Source organism: Alligator mississippiensis, chromosome 16 (assembly GCF_030867095.1).
Source record: "Alligator mississippiensis isolate rAllMis1 chromosome 16, rAllMis1, whole genome shotgun sequence".
Taxonomy (NCBI): domain Eukaryota; kingdom Metazoa; phylum Chordata; order Crocodylia; family Alligatoridae; genus Alligator; species Alligator mississippiensis.
In genome coordinates, this window is record NC_081839.1 from 12,951,264 (window position 1) to 12,970,557 (window position 19,294).

Below are 19,294 nucleotides of genomic sequence, written 5' to 3' on the forward strand. Positions count from 1 at the left end.
CCAGGCGCGATTCTCCTGTTGCAGCTCCTCCACTTGAGTCTGCACCACAATCACCCCAGCCCGTCAGACCATGCCCACGGCTGCACCGAGCATATCGGGCACCCAACAGCGGCACCTCCGGAGGCACCCGTCAGCCCCACCTGTCCCCACACGCAAGGTGCCAGGCCTCTGTTTCCCGCTTTCATGTCCTCTGGGATATACCCAACTGGCCAAGCTTGGCCTCAGCCTGCTCCCTCCCCTACCCCACACTGCTCCTGGCCTTGCCCCCGCCCCCCCAACTCGCCAGGAGCTGCTCTTCCCTTTGCCGAGCACTGTGGGGACAAAGCACATTTGTGGGCTCAGGGAGACTGACGGCGCCATCCCACAAAACAGCCCTTCCCCAAGGAGAGACTCGCGCAGAAGCAGGGACAGGCCCTGGGCTTCAGACCCTAGCCCTGCGCCGCACCCCAGGAACAGCCCGGTGCCCCCCAGCCCCACACCTACCGGGACAGGAGGACTGCTGCGTCCTGCTCCTGTTGAGCGAGGCAGGCCCTTAGTGCCTTCAGCTCCAGATGCAGGAAACGAAAGCATGTGGGTTAGAGAGGCCTCACGCCACTGCCCGTCTGTCTGCGCACGGAGCCACCTCTTTCCCCATCTGTCCCTCTGGCCCTGCCTTCGCCCTCCATCCCACAGCCCAGCCCCAGGCTTGTCCCTCTGGTCCACACCTCCGTGCAGCCATCAGCCAGCGCACTTGGTCTACTCACAGCCCACAGCCCTGCTGGGACCCGTTCACCTGCTGCTGGTGGTACCGGCCACGGGGTTTGTCTTCCTGGAGCAAGAAAAAGCGTCTGGGGCGATGGGCTCCCTTGGGCAGCAAGGTCCCATCTCCCCGTGATGCAGGGTTGGTGGTCCCCTGAGGGGCTGGGCAGGGCTCCTAGAGCTGGGCCCGGGGATCCCAGGGGTTGGTTGTTACCCCCTGTCCCAGGTGAGTCCCCACCTCCCAGCCCCAGGTCCCCCCAAACACTCGTATTCGGGAAGGACTGTCCCTGAGATCGGGGGATGAGTCCACGACCCTACCTTAGTCTTGGAGGTCCCCTGGAGTTGGTGGGAGACAGAGACTGTCCCCCAGGGTCCCATGTGCTGCATGGGGCTGGGAGGGGCACGGGGCACCTGGGGAGAGACCCCCACCCTCAGAGCTGCCCGTCCCACTCCCTGGGCAGGGGAAAGACTCATGGCAGCGGGGGGGTGCGGACACATCTGGCCCCTCACCTCGCTTGCCACCCACATGGCTCCTGGCTCTGTAGGGAGACAAGGGGCTGCCCGTCAGCTGGGCCCACGCTGCTGCAGGGCGACCAGCCCCTCCAGGGCACAATGCGTGCGGGCACCTGCCAGGAGTCCTGCGTGCCACGTGGGCAGGGCCTTCCTCCACAGGGGTTGGGTGGGAGTCCGTCCAGGGAGCAGGACCTTGTCCCCTCCACATGCAACCACGCAAGTCCCTCCACCGCTCACACCAGTCCCAAACTCACCGGGTGCAGGGTCCCTTCTCTCGTGCACTTGTCCAATGGAGGGGACAGTTGGGGACCCCTTAATGGAGGGCAGTTTTCTTTTGGCCCATCTGTCTGCACCCAGGCTGGCATCTGGTGCTGAGAGGACATGAGGGCTAAGCGTCAGGCTGGGTGGCACTGAGCACCACTTTTAGGATGGGGATCCCAGAGCCCGTATGGGCGCCACCTTGCAAGGGAGCAGAGGGCAGCAGGGCCATTGCCAGGAGGAAGGCTCCCAGGGCTGGGGCATGGGCAGGGGCTGCAGGGCCAGGACCTGGCCCAGCATGAGGAGCCCCTGGGGGCCAGTCCTGTTCCCCTTCCCCAGGGAACTTGCTGGTGAAGAGCAAGGGGTGACAGCTGGGGGGGAGCGGTGGCACAGGTCAGGGGCTGTCCAGATTGCACCTTGGACAGCGTGGAGGAGGAGGGACTAAACCTAACTACCTAACTAATGCCTAAGGAACTACTAATCTAACTAAGACACAAACAAACAACTAACTAATGAACAAATTAAATCACTAACTAACTATTGAACTATCTAACGAACTAACAAACAATGTATCAATTAACAAACTTCCTACCTAACGAACTAAGAAACTAACTAGCTAACAAACTAACAATCTAACTGGCTAATGAACTGAGAAACTACCTAAAGAACTAACAAACTACCCAACAAACTGCTAAACTAAGGAACTAACTAACCAACAGAGATAAGGCACGAGGACGAGGAAGGGCAAGTGGAGCGGGCGAAGGGCGGGAGAGCACTGGGAGGAGCCGGTACCTGAGAGTGAGGCTGGGCATTGTGATGTCACTGGACACAACAGCTCTTTTGCCATGGCAACCAGGGGTCTCCCTCCCACCCAGGCAAGGTGCTGAGTGTGGGGGCTGTGGGTGCCTTTGGCCTGGCCTGGCCTGGGGGTGCTCCCGCCCCAGATGACCTGAGCCCCTGAACTCTTTGGGCGCATTGTCTGTCCTTGTCCGTGTGGCCCAAGCAGTGATCGCCCTGGCTGGAGGGTCACAGCAGTGAGCGCCCTGGTGCAGGGGGTCCTGGTTAAACAGTAGCCCCCTCTGATCACTGCCCGGTGGGGTGGGGCTGGGAACACAGAGCCCAGCTCGGCCTCAGCCACATCTGTAAATCCAGAGTGACAATGGCCTCCGAACCCTCCACCCCTGCTTCTGTCGGAGAGAAATAGCTCCCATTCCTCTTGCCCCTGCTCAGATACAGCTCAGCTCCCCAGCACGGTGCGGTCACTAGGAGTGGACTTTCCTGATAGTCCTCTTGCCCCACACTCACCCCCGCCACCAGCAAGGGGACGGGGCGAACTCATGCAGCTCAGGGGGACACTCCCTGGGCTCTGTTACTCCACATGGGGAATGGGGAGCAGGGACGGGCATGCTCATAGTTGTGGCACAACCGAATCGCCAACAGGACACTTGTGGGCTCCTCACATGAGTCCCAGTGCCAGGGATGGGCCCAAGGATAGTGCTTGCTCTATGGCATGGGTCCCAGGGATGAGGCACTCACTCAGACCCCCATGCCTTTGGGGTCTGTCCACGAGTCACCATTTGGCTGAGACCGGGGGGGGGGGGCAAACAGCTTGATCTTTATTAGGAACAGGATTCAGCAACTCACAAGCTCACAGCTTGCAGGGAGAACTACAACTACCCACCAGCACAAACCGCACCTGCAGGGCATCACGGGGAGAGACTGGGTCATCCCACTGCTGGCCCCTTCAAGGGACCTCCCATATACCACATCCCCATCCTTTACTCAGGCAGCTCCCTCTTAGCTACTTGGATGTTCATCAGGCGCTACTTTAACTGGTGTGGAAGAAATCAAACTTCGCGTTGTGGTTGTATTAGAATTGGCAGAGCCATCTAGGTTTATTTAAAACTATACAAGTGATCGCAGGGAGAGTTCTCAAAGGAACTCTGACCTCTACAAATTTGCAAGCGTATTTATACTTTAGACAGCGAGAAAAGACGCAGGGTTCAGGCAAAGCAACCTGGGGAGAAACAGAAAGATGTTGATCATTTGTTTGTCGCACGTAAGCAGTTTACTTATTTAGAAAAAAACACTATGTTTTGGGAACAGCTCTCAGCTTCTGGTGTGGCAGAAAGGAGGAGGTTAACATCTGCACACAGACAAAAAAAGGCATGAAGGTTTCTCCTTATCTTAGAACATTTTAAAACACATAGCATCAGCACCTTTTTTCTTTTCTTTCTCTCTCTTCTTAGTCAAGTAAGAGGCCTGGTTAAACTTATTTCCACACTGGGAACGTTTCAGGATCGTGGAGCCAGAGGTTGCTAGCACTTGGCTCACCAGTGGGCTCTAGCCTTTACCTCTATCCCATTATGGTCCTTGTTCTTCACAGGCAATCTCACCACACGTCCACTCTTAGTTGGCGTGGTGGCATCAGGTTCCTCTGGGCGACAGGTGGATTCTCTGCAATGTGATGAAACTCTTGCTCATGGTGGTCTGGTTCGTCTTCTGAAGTTTGCTGTGCTGCCATTTCTTGAGGTACACCAACTTGTCGTGCTGGGACTGACGAGTAATCCTATCCTAAGTGTCTTCTGTTCCTCCTGATTACCGCTGGGGGCTGTCGCGCAGTTCATCCCTTTTTGCCGTGACGGATGCTGGTGTCCAACTTGTACTTGTTTGCATCCCTACTTTCTCCACGTGTGGTAGAGGTGGCAGGAAAGCAGCCGTGCGGTCGTAGCGCTCCTCCTGGTGCCTTTGAAGGTCCCGCAAGTTGTGGGAGGCGATCGACGGTCGTCTGGGTGTCAGCACCGCCGTTGTAGCAGGGAGGGGACTGCGCAGGCGGCTCCCCATCAGAAGCTGCGCTGGACCTTGCTCAAGACCGGAAATGGGCATGTTGCTCAGATTGAGTAAAGTAGATCAGAGCCGTCCTGCAATGTCGTCTTAAGCGTTGATTTGATGGTCTGAACTGTGCGGTCAGCCTGGCCTTTGGATTGTGGTACCCGGGCCTAGAATGGGTGATGGTTATGCCTCAGTCGGTTGCAAATTGTTTCATCGTGTGACTTGCAAATGGCCCATGATCACAGACAATTTCTCTAGGTATGAAATATTGAGCAAACACAGACTTCGTTTTGCCTACTACCATGCCAGCTGTTTTGTCTGGCAGGTGCAAAACTTCAGGGTACTTGGAGTAATAGGTGACTAGGATCAAATGAGACTGTCCGTGTTGGTCAAAAATGTCTGCTGTCAGTTTTAGCCAAGGCAGGTCTGGGATCCCATGTGAGATCGTGGGCTCTTTCTGATTTCTGGGTTGGAGCTCTTGACAGGGTGCACAATTCGCAATCCATCATTTGTTGCGGGCATTCGTTTTACGCCCACATTTTGTCTTGAGGGCAGGCTTCAACTCGCCTGAGGTTGCATAGGGAATTTTTCTACAACCATGCACAACTGGTGGTACCGCTGAGTCGACATCGGTGTGGTGGGTACCAGGAAACTGGCCCAAACCTTCAAAAACGTCTGGGTATATTTTGAGACGGTCCGCCTTGGTTGCAGGTGCTGTCGAGCCATTCCATGGACTCGTCGGAGAAGGTCTAATGTGGTGCATGCCACCCTACCACATATTGGTGGGTCACTATTGTCTGTTATATAAAAAGGTAAATCACGTTCATTAGCACCAGATTTGCAGTGTGCAAGGATTGCACTTTGTGGTTGGATGTGTGTACTGCCGAATGCAACCAATGTAACATGAGCTGGAGTCTTCCGCACTTTCCCTTGCAAAGGCTTTGCTACATCTGCTGGGTGAGTGTTTGCTTCTGCTCCAGGATCTCACTTCAAAGCAACTAGCAAGCCAGGGATCATGACTGTGCTACACCAGGCATTCTGGCTATGAAAGGTCCGTGAAAGCCGCCTTGCAGCCATTGGGACCATATATAGGGTACTGGCTCCTTTTGCAGATTTTGGACCCTCTCCCTTTGATTTGCACATTTTTGCAAAGTGGTTCACTCCCGAGCAAATGTAACAAGTTTCTCCAAAAGCTGGGCAGGACCCAGGCTTGTGTTTGCTTCCACACCTTCTGCAGGCTCTGCCTTTGTTAGCTTCATTGTTAACCTGTGGAGCAAGCTTCACTGATGGCTTGCTTTGGTTTTGTAAAATGCTCTGGCAGCTTGGCTTTTGCTCCCCTGTACGCACGCTTCCTTCTGCAGACATACCTCGGGCCTGAGCACTTGTGAGAGCCTTTGCTCTGCAGATATCCACAGGCTGCGCTAGGGTGAGGGAGGGATTTAGCTGAAGCCTTTCTTTCAGGTTGCAGGCAGTTATGCTGAAGACACTTTTGTCCTGCAGCATAACATCCTTGGCAAGAGCAAATTCACAATGCTGTGCTCTGCTTCTGAGCTCCCTTACAAAATCACCTATGCCTGCAGCCTCACATTGTAGCTAAGCTGCCAGAACTGCTACCTTTCAAAGACAGGGTTTTTCCTGGGTTCGCAGTACTTTTTGAATTCTGGAAGCACCTCAGGAAGGGTTTTGACACCCCTTGCATGTTGCTGTCAGCTTCTAGGGCTTTATCCCCAGTGCAGTGAAGCATGACTGCTATTTTATAATCCTCCGCCTCTTCCGCAGCCTTTGTGACTGCAAGGTGTAATTGAAGCCTCTGTTCCCATCTCCTCCAATCTCCCCAAGATTTCCAGTGAAGGAGGATGCTGGTGCAACTTTGAAATGCTCCATTTTTTTCTTTGAATGAACGCTGAAACCCCTTTAATCAGGATGCCCGTGACTTGACCGAGAGACGGGTCACTTGTGACACCGTACAGTGTTTGCTGTATGCCACCGGATCCCAGGGACGGGGGACTCGCTCAGACCTCTGCGCCTTTGGGGCCCCATCCTCCAGTCACCATTCAGCAGAGACCGGTGGAGTGGTAGACAGCTTTATCTTGATTAGGAACAGGATTCATCAACTCACATGCTCACATCGTGCAGGGAGAACTACAACTCCCACCACCACAAACCGCACCTGCAGGGCATCACGGGGAAAGACTGGGTGGTCCATCTATTGGCCCCTTGAAGGTACATGTCATATACCACAAACAATGCTCGCATCCAAAGGGGTGTGATGGTGAAGCCTAAAGAGCTTGACCAGGTTTCCCCAGCAGAGACGGAGAGGCCTGGCCAGGGACAGAGGAGTGCACATGCCCTCTAATCTGTCCCAGCCTCCCCTGGCACACTACCTCTATGCAAATCCCAATTCAATCCTGCTCAAGGACCTGCCCGGGGGTGCTGGGGACCACGGCCCCAGGAGCTGAGCTTCCACGCTGGGCTCTGGGCTCCCTTCCTGCAGCACCATGACCACCCTGGTCAGGGCCCTGCTCGTCCTGGCCCTGCTCCCCCACGAGTGCTTGGGGCAGGGCTGGGGCTGGCAGCAGGGATAGAGTCAGGGCCCCTGGTGCCCAGTGCCAGGTACCCCAGAGCCAGTTTGGGGCAGGTGAGGGGGGCTCCTGGAGGCTGTGGGGAGAGACCCGCATCCCATGGACATCCCCCTGCTCCCCACAAGCAGTCCAACCCCAGCCCTGACCCTCCAGCCTCCGCTCAGGCCACACCAGCCCTCTGGGCCACGTCTAGCCCCAGCTCCTTCTCCCACAGCCCAGCCCCTGCAGCTTCCCTGCCACCAGCACCCTCTGCCACTGAGGCTCTTTCCTGGGCCTGTCTCCAGGAGCGGGAGGTGCTGGACTGTGAGGGGACCTTGTGAAGGTCAAGTGAGGCAAATTCAGAGCCACAAACACCTGATATCTGCTGGCATCTTCTGGCCCCGCCAAGGCTGGGGCTGGCAGGGGGTGTCCAGGGTTTGGGCCCCCACCAGCCCTGCGGACCAGCACTGTGCAGTCCTGGGGGAAGCTGCTCTTGCTTCTCACCGCCCTGCAAGGTAAGTCCACGTCTCAATGCCCTGAAATATCCCGAAGTGTTGAGATCCCAGAGACTTTGGCACTGGGTAAGCCTGACCGGGGCATCCTCAGGGTCCCTCAACATCTTCCCATGTGCCCAGGCAAGGATTGGCACGATGCTTATTCTTACCCATTCTTTGTTATAGAAGCCCGGTCTCGGATCTGGAGGGGGAATTCAGATGCCGTACAGCGGGTTGGGGTTTGGGGCAGGGGTCTCTGCACCTCTCTGCAAAGCCTCTGGATTCACCTTTTGCAGCAACTCCAGAAACCAGCTCCATCAGGTGCCTGGGGAGCGGCTGGACATGAGTAGCCTGAGAGCGGTGGACAGAGGGTCTTCCCAGCTGCCATCAGGAGGTCATCACAACTCAACACTAGCCCTGCTCCCCAGATGGGGGTATTTTGGGAGTGCCAGGCACGTCTACACGAGACGTTTACTGCGCACTTGCCTAATGAACCGCACAGCCTGTCCATGCGTCGTTGAAAGAGCACCAAACTAATCAACTCTGCAGCAGGGTAGGACTTGTAAATACACAGCTGCAGAGTTTTTTTGTGCACAGCAGCACACAAGTAGACCCATCCAGCTGGCTGTGGCACGAGGGTGCTTCTGTGCTGGGGCTGTCTGCCAGCGAGCCCCGCGCCGAAGCATCCTCATGCCCCAGCCAACCCCTCTGAGCACATTGAGCCCAGTCGACCCCCTGGCTCCCCTGCCCCCTAGCGCTGCTGTGACTTGGCTCAGTGTGCTGTGATCTGGGTGCACTTGCAGATGCGCACCCAGGAGCTTTGCCCCCTAAATGCCCGGGTAGACGCTCCCACTGAATCTCCTATGCTGTAGACAAGACCTCCTGTCCCGGGTCTAAGGGAGTCCTTGGAAGCAGCACATTCATTTACTAAAGCCTTGATATTGCTCTGCCTTACACCCAGGCTAAGGAAAGGACCTGTATGGCTCCATGATACAAGGAACACAGTAAGAGGGGAAATGAGACTCAGGCTGCCTGCCTTCTCCAGGACAAATCCATTTTAAGATTTTAAGGTTGGTGGCCTGTAGAGATTTGGACAGTTCTCCAGCACCTTGGCTCCCTGGCCCCAGGCCTAATTTAGGATGGAGATGTGGTCCATGTCTTTACAGAGCAGAAAGATCCCAACAAAAATGGCAAGAAGCCTTTTGCATGAGACGAGCCATTGCAGCGCTGGCTAGCTGTGGCAACAAGCCATGAAAGGGAAACCGCTTTAGCATTCTTTGAGGCACATTTTATTTCTTAAAGACATTTTTCACGTTCCAAGCCAAATCCGCCCAATGAAGTCCAAATCAGTGAGTCAGTTCAGACCCATAAGTGGCCCTACAACCAGCAGGCCCAAGCACGGAGGCTTGGGGTTCGGATGCCCCTCAAGTTTTGCCTGTCCTCAGACATAGCTGCAGAAGCAAGCGAGGGAGGAGCCTCCCATGTCCATAAAGTGGGCTTTAAGCCCCAACACCTTGGCGGGTACTAAACCACACCAGAAGAACAGTTATCCCCAAGAACGCTTAAGGAAAACTGCCTGCATGGACCCAGATCCATGGTGATTCCCCTGCCAGGAGCAGCCTCTCTGCAGCCTGCTGCAGCACCCCATGTGCTTCCCCCTGTGAGGTTCTACAAGATAAGATTGAAGAGCACAGCATGTAGGCTGCGGAAGACTCCCAGAATGCCTCCCTGACACCAGCAGGATAATGTCTCCCTGACACCTGCAAGATAACAAGAAGTTCAGAAAAAGGTCTCATTATAATGCTAAAAATCACCCCCACCCCGCCCAGGGCAGAGCAAAGTATGTTAATGAAACATACATGTATGTAAATGAGACACATGGCTGAAACAGGTATAGAGACATGCTCAGGAGAGAATGTCTTATGTCAGTAGGGGGTTAGGGGGGGTTAGGGGGCTAAAAATAACCTTGTGTCAGGGGTGGGGGATAGGAAAAGAGCAGCCCCACGGCTGGGGCCAGTGGCTGGGCTTTCCAAACCCCAGGGCTATTCTGGGAACTGTACAGAAGTTCAGTTAGATCAGGTGGCCATTTTTAACCCAATCTATCCTCCCCCTAGCATCCCCAAACATCTGTTCCTAGCCTGTCTGCCCGGCAGAGTCCCACCTTCTGGTTACCGTGTGGTAACACCTATTCCCAGCTCACTGTCCACACAACCCCACCAAAAGGCAAGGTACCCAAACCTGACCGTAAAGCCCAAGCCAAACAGACTCGTGAAGCTACAAGGCTTCACCCTCCTCTCTCTCTGCTGTGTTCAGGAGGAGAAAGGCAACAAGAGTCAGGAGAACGCAGAACATCATTTATTATTGAACATATACAAATTCAGGAGCTTGCTTTTAAATGGAGCGGGGCCTTAGGCACCCAAAACAGAGCAATGAAGTGATATAGGGAAGGGTATGCCCATGGTTTTCCTCTTCTTGCAATATGCTGCCCCAAGGGCTTTTAGAAATAGCCTCTGCAACCTGAGTGGCCACATCTTGGACCTCCTGGGAGGTGTCCTGTCCCAGAGTTTGCAGAGCTGGATGGAGAGAGGGAGACATTAGTGAACAGACACTTCCACCTCCGGGGAACACTGGTCACACATGCTGGCAGCGCCAGAGCAAGGCCATCCCTGGGGAACAGGGCTCTGGTGTGATGTGCGGGTCGGCAGTGCACAATGGATGCAGTGTTTCTCCCATCATCTCATCACCAGCATCTTGAACAGCCCCAGACTTGTGGTCTCTCTGGGTCCCAAGCTACAGAAACTTTCCCACACAGACATGGCTGTGGCTGCTCCATTGGGATCTTCCTGTATTCCCAGCCCAGGAGAGATGCTGATTCTGGTGGGCACTGAGCAGCTTTGCTGCCCATGGAGGAAGGCTGAGATTCTCAGCAGCTTCCACTGACAAGATTCTCCTGCCTTTGTCACCGGAAACCTTCCCAAGAGCTGCCATTGCCAAGGGGATGTGACTGGGCACTCAGACCTGGTGTGGAACAGGCCTGGTTCATGTTGGTCTGCACCTGATGAAGGAACTTGACAGACAGGCTGCCCAGGGGAGGATTGGCAGTGGCATCCAGTGGCACTGGCTACAACTTTCCCCAACCTGAGGGACCCTAGGAAGCCAAGTGAGGCCGGGGCCTGGGCAGGACAGTCAGGAGGTGCACAGATTCAGCTCCTCCGTGCTGCACCCTGCTGCTCCAGGGGAATGTGAGCTGCCTGCTCGGGGCAAGGCTCTCTTAGCCTATCCTCAGGGCAGAGCGGATGAACTGGGCTCCAAAGCACAGGGAGGGGTCGGTCCCTGCAGCTTCTCAGCTCCTTCTGGGCTCCGGGAGGGAAGTGCAGGGGCTGGATTTCTTACTTACAGCTCAGCAGGCGTGCAACCTTTATCTGTCCGGCACTCCTGGGGGCAGCATACTCCAGAAGGATACCTAAGCACACAACAGGGAGAACAGATCAGCTCCCGTGGTCAGGACACAAGGAAAACTCAGTCGAGGGGAAGGTTTTTGGCTCCCCTGCGCTGTGTTTGCCATCACAGGTGGGTTGTGGCCAACAGGTTCACTGTTGGGTCTCATTATCTAAGTAAAGGGCTGGGAGCCAGGAAGAAAAGGGCAGTCTACGCACAAGCTGCTCCCAACAGCTCTAGTAATCCACAGAAACCTGCCTCTTTCCCTGGGCTGCACTGGGGGTGGAAAGGGCACCAGGAGCCTCTCAGCACCCTGAGCACAGGGGCAGGCCGAGCAAGGACCCAGCCTTCCCTGACAAGCTGGGTTGGACATGCAGGCGGACACAGCCTCCTTCCCAGGAGGAAGAGAAGCCCAAGGAGTTTCAAGATGGGCTCAATACGGGCGTGTGGGGATCTCTCTGACAGGACTGCTCCCAGGACCAGGTCCCTGCACCCAGTGGCCCAGGAGGCCTGTGCCCCTTCCCAACTGCCTTCCTCATGAAGTGGTGCTAAGCAATTGTAAGCTGTGCTGGATGACCATGTCCCTGACACGTCTCCATCGCTCAGATCTACTGAATCACAGCACAGGGCTTGTCTGCCACAGCCCCCAGCCTTACTGTCCAGTTGACTCCCTCTCAACACCAGCCTTGCAACACTGGGAGCATCATCCTTTCCAAAGCCTTTCAGGGGAACCTGAGGCACGGGCTGACTAACAGCCTGATCCTGCTCACCAACAGCATTACCTTTCCTCTTGGGGGTGAAAGGGAGAATGAAAAGGGTCCAGGCATCCTCTCTCACCTGTAAATTGGATGGCTGCCATCTGAATTTCTGGCCACGGGCTTGAGTAGTGTCCCTGGGCTGCCTGGCAGAGACCCTCCAAAAGAGCAGGTTTTTCTCTGGCCTGGAGAGAGCCAAGGACACGTGAGCTCCCTCCGGTGAGAAGTGCTCTCACACCACATGCTGGGACTGATCAGGAGGAAACGGGAGCACCAAGGGGCTAGAAGGAGCAATCTTGGTTTGTCCCGTGCCTCCAGGTCCTAGACCCGACCCCTGCAGTTATTTCCACTGTGCCCCAGTTCCCTCCCCGCATCCTATGAGCCCTGACCTCAGTCAGCTCCTGCCACTCACAAACTCACTCACCAAATGCCTGCAGACATCCCTCAGCAGCTGTTCCTGCTTCCCCTGCTCTGACCCCTGGGTATGGAAGGCCAGGGCTGCCTGGACCCTCCTTAAGCCCAGGTAAGGGCAGCACAGGCCGTTGTTCTGCACTCCTGAAAAACACAGGCACATCAGGTCTGTACTCCCTGCTGACTGCTGAGCTGAGGCCAAGGCTTGCCTCTTGACCCAGGACTGCACCCAGGCCAGGAACAGGATGGCCTGGCCAGGAGGTGACTGGCACTAGGCATAAAGGAGTGGCTGCGAGCAAAAGGAGGACTTCTCCTGCCTTTCACATGGCACCTGCAGGCAGCAGCCGTCTCCCCCTCAGTAAAGCCAGGCAGGGAGATTTCCTGCATGCACAGGGGGGTCAGGTGTGCAAGCTGCCCTGGACCTGGGAGGCAGCCCTGAGCTCAAGGAGGTGCCTGCATGAAGCCGCCTCAGCGGGGAGGGGAGGGGAGAGGAGGAGAGGGGAGGGGATGGTCACCACTGGACACAGGAAGGGCAGAGTGCCCCTGGGCCTGGACTGAGGAGACCTGGCGGGACTAAGGAAATCAGTGTCACCGGTTCTTACCTTGGCCACCTGCGGGTTGGGGTCCTCCAGGTGAAGCAGGAGTGTTCCCAGGCTCTGCCTCACCTGGTTTTTATAAAAGGCTTGCCTTCTTTTCATGCAGCCTGCCAGGGCGCCGAAGAGGGAGAAAGCCACGGCGTGAAGACCGTCGTTGTCCTGTGGCCGAGAAACCCCCGTGTGGTCACAACCAAGCCTCTCTCTCATGGGCCTGGAACAGCTCCTGCCAGGAGCCTTTGGCTTCCAGCCTGCCAGGTGGTGTGCCAGGAGGTGGGCTCTGGCAAGTCCTGCTCCAGGCGGGCTGCCTGGGAGCCAGGGCACTCAGCAGAGCTCGGGGAGCAGCAGCGAGCCTCGTTCCTTGAACATGCGGGCACTGGGGGCTCCGATCCTGAATCCCAGCAAAACCACACCCCCCACCCCTGTGGTCGCTTGTCTCTGCCCAGCTCTGCTTCCGACTCAGGAGAAGTAACACAGCAGAAAAGAGCCCCAGAGCCCTACAGAGCCCCGTGACCCCAGCCGCAGCCTCGTCCCGTCTGCTGAGCGTCCCTCCCTGTCTACAAGGGCCCATCTGTCATCCCGTTCTCTTCACTTGCTTTTCCTCCTGAAAACTCATGTCTTCCACAGAATTGAACATCTTCCAGTTTGGGCTGGATCAAGGGGCAGCAAGTGCATCTCCCACCTCTGAAACGGCCCCGAATGAAGAGCACTGGAATGGGGGTGGGGAGCGCTGCTCACTCACATGGTTAAAAAAGGGCCTGATGTGCATAGCTGCATCCTCAACCAGGGGCCCCGCATCCGTCCCCAGATGTTTAAAGACGCGGGTGAGTGCCCGCGTGCCCTCCTCCCTGATCTCAGGCCTGGCAGGAACAAATGATGCCTGGAACAGGGTCTCCACGACGGCCTTCTGGTGGGTTTTTAGCTGTAAAAACAGAAGACACGACACACTGATCAGTTCTTATGCCCCTCACCTCTGGGCTTTCCCATTCACAGAGCGCTTGGCACCTCATCTGACCATGACCCCATGGCTCCGTTCCCCTGTGCCTGTGAGACACAAGGCACCCGCTTCTAAACCAAAATTACACTTGTCACACCCAACTGTCTCCAGACACACCACAAGGGGTAAGACAGCAAAACTGCATACACTTCCAGGCCTTGCGCACCCTTTCGGCCCTGCCTCATTGTTTGGTCTCTACAGCCGAGCTGCGTTCTAGAGATTGCAGAGTGATTCCAACCTCACCTGCTCAGGGGCACCGTACACGATGTTGCCTAGTCCTCTGGCTGCCATTTGTTGGACAAGGTTATTTGTGTCCCTGGCTTGCTGCTGAAGTAAAGAAAGGACTGCCTTCAGGAGCTTTTGATCTTCAAGGACTGGGTCACACATAAGCTAAAAGAAATCAATGTGTCCGTGAGATCCAGCACAGTCATTCTCAACAGCCCAGCCCTGCAGCAGAAAAGTAACCCATGCCAGAGCACAATCCCGCAGACCACCGCGAGGAAGAGCCTCAGCACACGGTGCACTCCTGTTGGACATGGGGAGGTTTGTCTGCTTAGAGCCAGGCAAATCATGAAAGCAGGGGTGTAGTCTAAGCAGGAGAGATGATGCCGATGCAAGTCGATTGGGACATTGCTTGCTTTAGAGCAGTGTCTACCTGGGATGCTGGGTGGCTATAGAAGATGCAGGAGCTAGGACCAAACTCAGAGCTGCTGGCTAGGATGAAGGCTCAGTAGGGGCAGGTCTGTAAGGCAGTCCTTGTCTACCTCTCCTTCACATACAGCAGAAGTGGCGATGCAGGGGCCAGGACAGAAGAGAAACCTCTCAACCATATCCAGTGATCCTCCCTCCTAGGAAGGGGACCAGGGGACTCCCCAGGGAAAGAGCACAGCAAACAGCCACCTTTCCATCAAACTGCTTATTCTCTCTGGGGCCTTACCTGGCTGATGAAGGCCGTACCAGTCACACGGAGATTTTCCGTTGGGGAACTGGCCCACTTCAAGACCTGCCCTATAAATTGGGGCGTTATTACTCCCAGTGGGAGAAGAGTCCTGCAAGAGAAAACCACTAGTTCTGGGACCGGCTGGGCACTGCCAGCACTCATTTGCTCTGAGGCGGCAGCTCTCATCGCTTGGAGCACGAGCTCTAGGTCTCCAGCCCCACACAACCCTGCATGTTCAGCACAGAAAGTTCCCCTCCACCACTCGTCCCGCTGCCTAGAGCACAGATGCAATCCAGCCTGCCTCTCCTACCTGGCCAGCTGGCACACCCCCTCGTGGTGTGTCTGAGGGCTCTCAAGTAGTGGCCAGGTTCCTGCTTTGGAAAGGTCTGCAGCCACTCTCTCCCCCAGGCCCTTTGATATAGCGCAGGCCAGGGTCTCCATAGAAAGCCTGGGGAGAGAGAAGATTTACAGATTTACAGACCCTAACGAGATGCTGCGTCCAGAGCAGAACCAAAACGCCCTGTCACTCGGGGGCCCGTTACTTAGACATTTGCTGCGCAAGGCAGGCAGCTCAGATCAGACTGATGCTGCCATTTTTTCTCACGCCTTGCAATCCCGACAGGGACAGGGAGGGCAGGGCCTTGCACTAATCAGTGCTGGAAGCCAGATGGGACGTGTGGAGGCTCTCCCAAGCCAAATGCACTGCGGAAAGAACTGGGCAGCCATTTTTCTCTCCCTACAAGGACAAAGGCCACATGTAGAGCATGGGAGCATGCAGAAGTCACATGCCCAGGTCCCAAGCACCGGGAGCCCAGCGTGTGCTGGTCACTAATGGAGGTTGTGAAGTCCCTGGGCTAAAACTGCCAGTCCTGTCACAGAGGGCTCAGACTGGAGGAACAAATAGGCCCTCCCAGCCTCAACATTTCACACTCTGTGCTTCTCAGACAACCCCAGATACTTTCAGCTGCCAGGACCAAGGCAGCTCAGCACAGCCCTTAGCAAGGACAAGAACACCTTGCAGGCAGCTAGACTGAAGTGAGGCCAAACCTGTGAAACCAGGTGCAGCCTACTCCTTACCTGCAAGGGTTGCCCACTGTGCACACCTGCCCCTTTTGCAGCTGCCTCCGCCGGATGCTTGCTGTGGGCATCGGCATGTCCTGCCCCACGGTGTGGCCAACTTGCTCTAGAAGAGCACACAGGAGCTCGGGGAGTAGCTCCCTCAGGACTGAGCTGGAGTGCATGGTAGTCAGCATCTCCAGAGATGCACATGTTGCCTGAAGGGATAGAGAAGACCAGAGTCAGCCTGGGGAAGACACCTGGAAATCCATAACTCCAAGTCTAAAGGTCTCTCCCTCACATCCAGGAGAGCTCAGAACAGCTCTGGCAGCAGCTCCCTTCCCAGTCACATCCCCACGCTCCCAGTCACATCCCTTCCCAGTCACTCCCTTCCCAGTCACATCCCTGCACTTCTGCCTGGGAAGTGCAGAGGCACCAGCAGCCTGAACGCAGAGCTGCAAAGCAGAAGGAGCCTCTCGGTTACACAAGTTCCCAGTTCCAAAGTCTCATGGAGTCAGTCAGCCACGCAGCATGAAGCTGCTGTGTTTCTGCTGCTGATGGAAGAGCGGGGGCGACCCAGGGGACAGGACAGCAAGGGAGAAAAGCTTGCCCCACGACCTGGCATCCTACCTCAAGCTCTTGAGAACCAGGACTCTAGCCCTCAAGGGGGAATGGACAGAGCTGGGCTTGGGCTGTCACTTACTGCGAGAGGTCCCAGGGCTGCAGTGCCCTCAGATGGGCTACCCTCTGTGCCAGCTGGATAGTGGATCTTCTCCAGAAGCAAACGGAGTATATGGAGGGTGGAGACATCATCCCTCCCCAAGGCCCTCCAGAGCTCAGAGGTGTCACTGAAATTGAACACAAATTACATATGAGCTGCAGATGCTCCTGTGGTGTTATGAAGCAATAGGACACTGAAGCAAAGGCCAAGGGCTCTCCTGGCCTAGGACGGGGTTGGGGCACAGTCATGTCATCTGCCAATGCCATTAGGCACGAGCCTGGTATTTCCTACCCAAACACAGTTGGACATTAACTCTTACCAAGTCACCCAAAGGATCTGCAGCTGACTTGAAACTCTATGGGCTTTGCCAGGCTATGGGATGTGTGCGCGCCACCAGGCACAAGAGGTAGGGAGTGGCAAGTACCTGTCCATTGGCAGAGGCTTGGCAAGGAGGCTGGTGATCACTGCCTCTAGGTGAAACATGGCAAGAATGCCAACGCCTTCTAACAGGAAGCCTCGCATGGACCTCTCCTGCATTGTTGGCATCCGTATAAAGATAGTGGACAGGATGTCCGGCACCTGGAGAAAAAATAGCAAGAACAAGGGTCCCTTTCTCATTCAGCCACCACACTCCAAATCAAGTCCTCCCTCAGTTTGGCAATTTGCTGCCATCTTAGAAATTCCTTGCTTTGAGGGACCAGTGTCCAGACACTGCTGCCTCCGGCTGATCCTAAGAAGTGAGCACGTCCCTATGCCCCTAGTTGGGGTGAAAATGGACACCATGACATGTGGGCAGACACCAACCAGCCTGCACCCCCTCAGCCTTTCCCTCACCCATGTGCACACACCTACAATCTAATTGCATGTCTGCCTGGGACCCATTTCTGCCTGACCTGCTCACACAAACACCCCAACAAATATCGACATCTGGGGGTGGTTTGAAGAAGCTAATTTTGACCTGCTGTGTGGATGCTCAGCTCAGGACCAACAAGCACCGCCAACGTCAGAACCCCTGTGAGAATCCCTGGGACCGCGAGCAAGATGATTGTAAGTGTAATTTTTCCAGGTGAGACCAGCTTTGCTGGAACTGCACACTGGAGTTCACACTTCTCAGTTCTAACTGCACCTCCCTATTCTGCACATGGCCGGGCCTGCAGGACAGTAGGTCCAGCTGCCCATAGCCAGTCCCATCCAGAACAGGGAGAGGGTGGAGGCTGCAGTATCTCTAGCATACAGTCTTTCCTGCGCCCTGTTCCCAACCCTGCAGAGAGGAGCAGGATGGAAAGAGCATTTCACATAGCCTCTACCAAGGCTGGGAAATGCCTGAGGATACACAACCATCTCTAGGTCCTGCCTTGCTGTGGACCCTTTGCATGGTGTGGCACTGAGGGAAGTGTGCATCTGTTCCTCATGCCTAAGCATGGTGTTCCAGCCCAGCCACAGCCGGGTGCCTCAGGCTCCTTGTTGCCCTCTCCTGCTGTATTTGCCCCACAGTCTATGTTTCCAAACCTGCTGGGGCTGAAAGCTCTTCTCAATAATCTAGGTCACTGTGTTCTCTCTCTTGGATGCGGCTGATCTGCTCTTCCCCCCCACATCTCTGGCTAGCAAGGGAAATGGAACTTGCTTCATGTCCAGGGATCAACACTAAGATTGCTGTCCGCTCCACATGAAAGCAGTGTTTGAAAAGCATAAGGCAAATGCAGAAAGCCTCCTCAGCTTCAATTTTACCTCATTCAGAAGGGCATCTCCATTCTCCCTCAGGACTGCACAGAACCAGTGGCCTGCTGCTGTGGCACACGTGGGGCTGGCAGAAAGCATGCCATCCATTATTGTCCCCACCAAATCAAGGGCCTGGGTGGAGGGCAAGAATTTGCCAGTGACCTGGAGACAAATAGAAAGAAGGGAAATTGCACTGAACCCCAGAATTCAAGACTGATATTAAAGAGTGGTGCCGTGTATAAGCTTGGGCCTTACGGCAACATGGTGCATGTGCAAGAGGTGAATCCTGGGTTTGAACGTTCCACCGTTCTTCAACGGAGAGAGCATCAATTGACAACACAACACAAACACAGCCAAGCTGCACCTCAGGATAAGTTAAAATGGGCACATGAGGAGACCAAGTCCTGGCTGAGGCTCTCACTTGGATGCTGTACTGACAAAGGTTTGTTCTTCTGTGCAAGGACAGAACTATCTACCAGACTTTCTAATCTTGCTCTGACTTATTCTTTCTACATGGACATGGGCAAACAGTGGGTGAACCATATGTGTCCCAAATGCCTCCCCCATGCACGCCAAAGAAAGAGATAAACCACGTGTGAGCAAAAGACCGGACAATGAAGGACACCCAGCTCCCAGAGTCTCCACACCAGCTTCTTGAGCCACTGACCTTCGCCATTTGGCAGGATGATGTCAGCACAGCCTCAGGGCTGGCAGCTTTGAGCTCCTCCCGGAGACCTCTCAGCTCCCCCTCTGCTGCATCCATTGTCCTGGACTGGCCTGGAATGAAAATAAGGAGGAAAAAGTGCTGTAATGATGTCTGAAACAGAACCGTGGCTCCATGGAGGAACCATGTGCGGTGTCATGGGCAGTGTGGTCCAAGGATGATGTTTGAGGTCTGAGTGACTTCAGTGGGGTCAGAGGTGCAGCGGGATCAGAGCTGCTACAATCCTCTCCCCATTTCTGCTAGGCAGGCTTCTTTTCACACTTCCCAAAAGAGGGTCAGGCCCTTCACACCACGCACTTCTTCTCTCCTAGGAGGAGATCTTCCAAGGGCCAGTCGTGGCCCTTTTGAGGTGCTTTTCAGGTGTCGTTAGACTAGCAGTGAATGGACAGAGCAGACGAGTAGGCATTACCAGAGGGAGAAGAGGGGCAGAGTCACTTGCACCTACTCAGAGTGCCCTTACCTTGTAGCTGCAGAAGGCAGAAAATGCAGTCGGCGGCCCACAGGCGGGATGCAGCAAGAGAGCTGCAAGTGTATGGTGTCAGCA

The 19,294-nt window shown here is 55.4% G+C and overlaps 1 protein-coding gene across 1 annotated transcript; it reads right to left on the reverse strand.

The window, feature by feature from the left end:
* Positions 1 to 9,745: 9,745 nt before the first annotated feature.
* LOC132246524 (maestro heat-like repeat-containing protein family member 2B) lies at positions 9,746 to 19,277 on the reverse strand. Its single transcript, XM_059719659.1, has 14 exons — positions 19,211 to 19,277; positions 18,694 to 18,803; positions 18,036 to 18,188; positions 16,732 to 16,886; positions 16,290 to 16,434; positions 15,608 to 15,804; positions 14,841 to 14,978; positions 14,528 to 14,639; positions 13,834 to 13,980; positions 13,336 to 13,515; positions 12,603 to 12,755; positions 11,672 to 11,774; positions 10,794 to 10,859; positions 9,746 to 9,969 (listed from the first exon to the last, which is right to left on the reverse strand). Exons 2-14 carry the CDS (start codon positions 18,787 to 18,789, stop codon positions 9,788 to 9,790), a joined length of 1,827 nt encoding a protein of 608 aa, XP_059575642.1. The 5' UTR covers positions 18,790 to 18,803; positions 19,211 to 19,277; the 3' UTR covers positions 9,746 to 9,787.
* Between the last annotated feature and the right edge of the window lie 17 nt (positions 19,278 to 19,294).

Excerpts from the sequence above, each read along its gene's own strand:
- LOC132246524 (XM_059719659.1), bottom strand. The coding sequence starts at position 18,789 with ATGGATGCAGCAGAGGGGGAGCTGAGAGGTCTCCGGGAGGAGCTCAAA. Across the intron at positions 14,979-15,607 it reads ACAGTGGGCAACCCTTGCAG|GCTTTCTATGGAGACCCTGG; the intron begins GTAAGGAGTAGG and ends CTCTCTCCCCAG. Across the intron at positions 10,860-11,671 it reads GGCAGCCATCCAATTTACAG|GTATCCTTCTGGAGTATGCT; the intron begins GTGAGAGAGGAT and ends TTGTGTGCTTAG.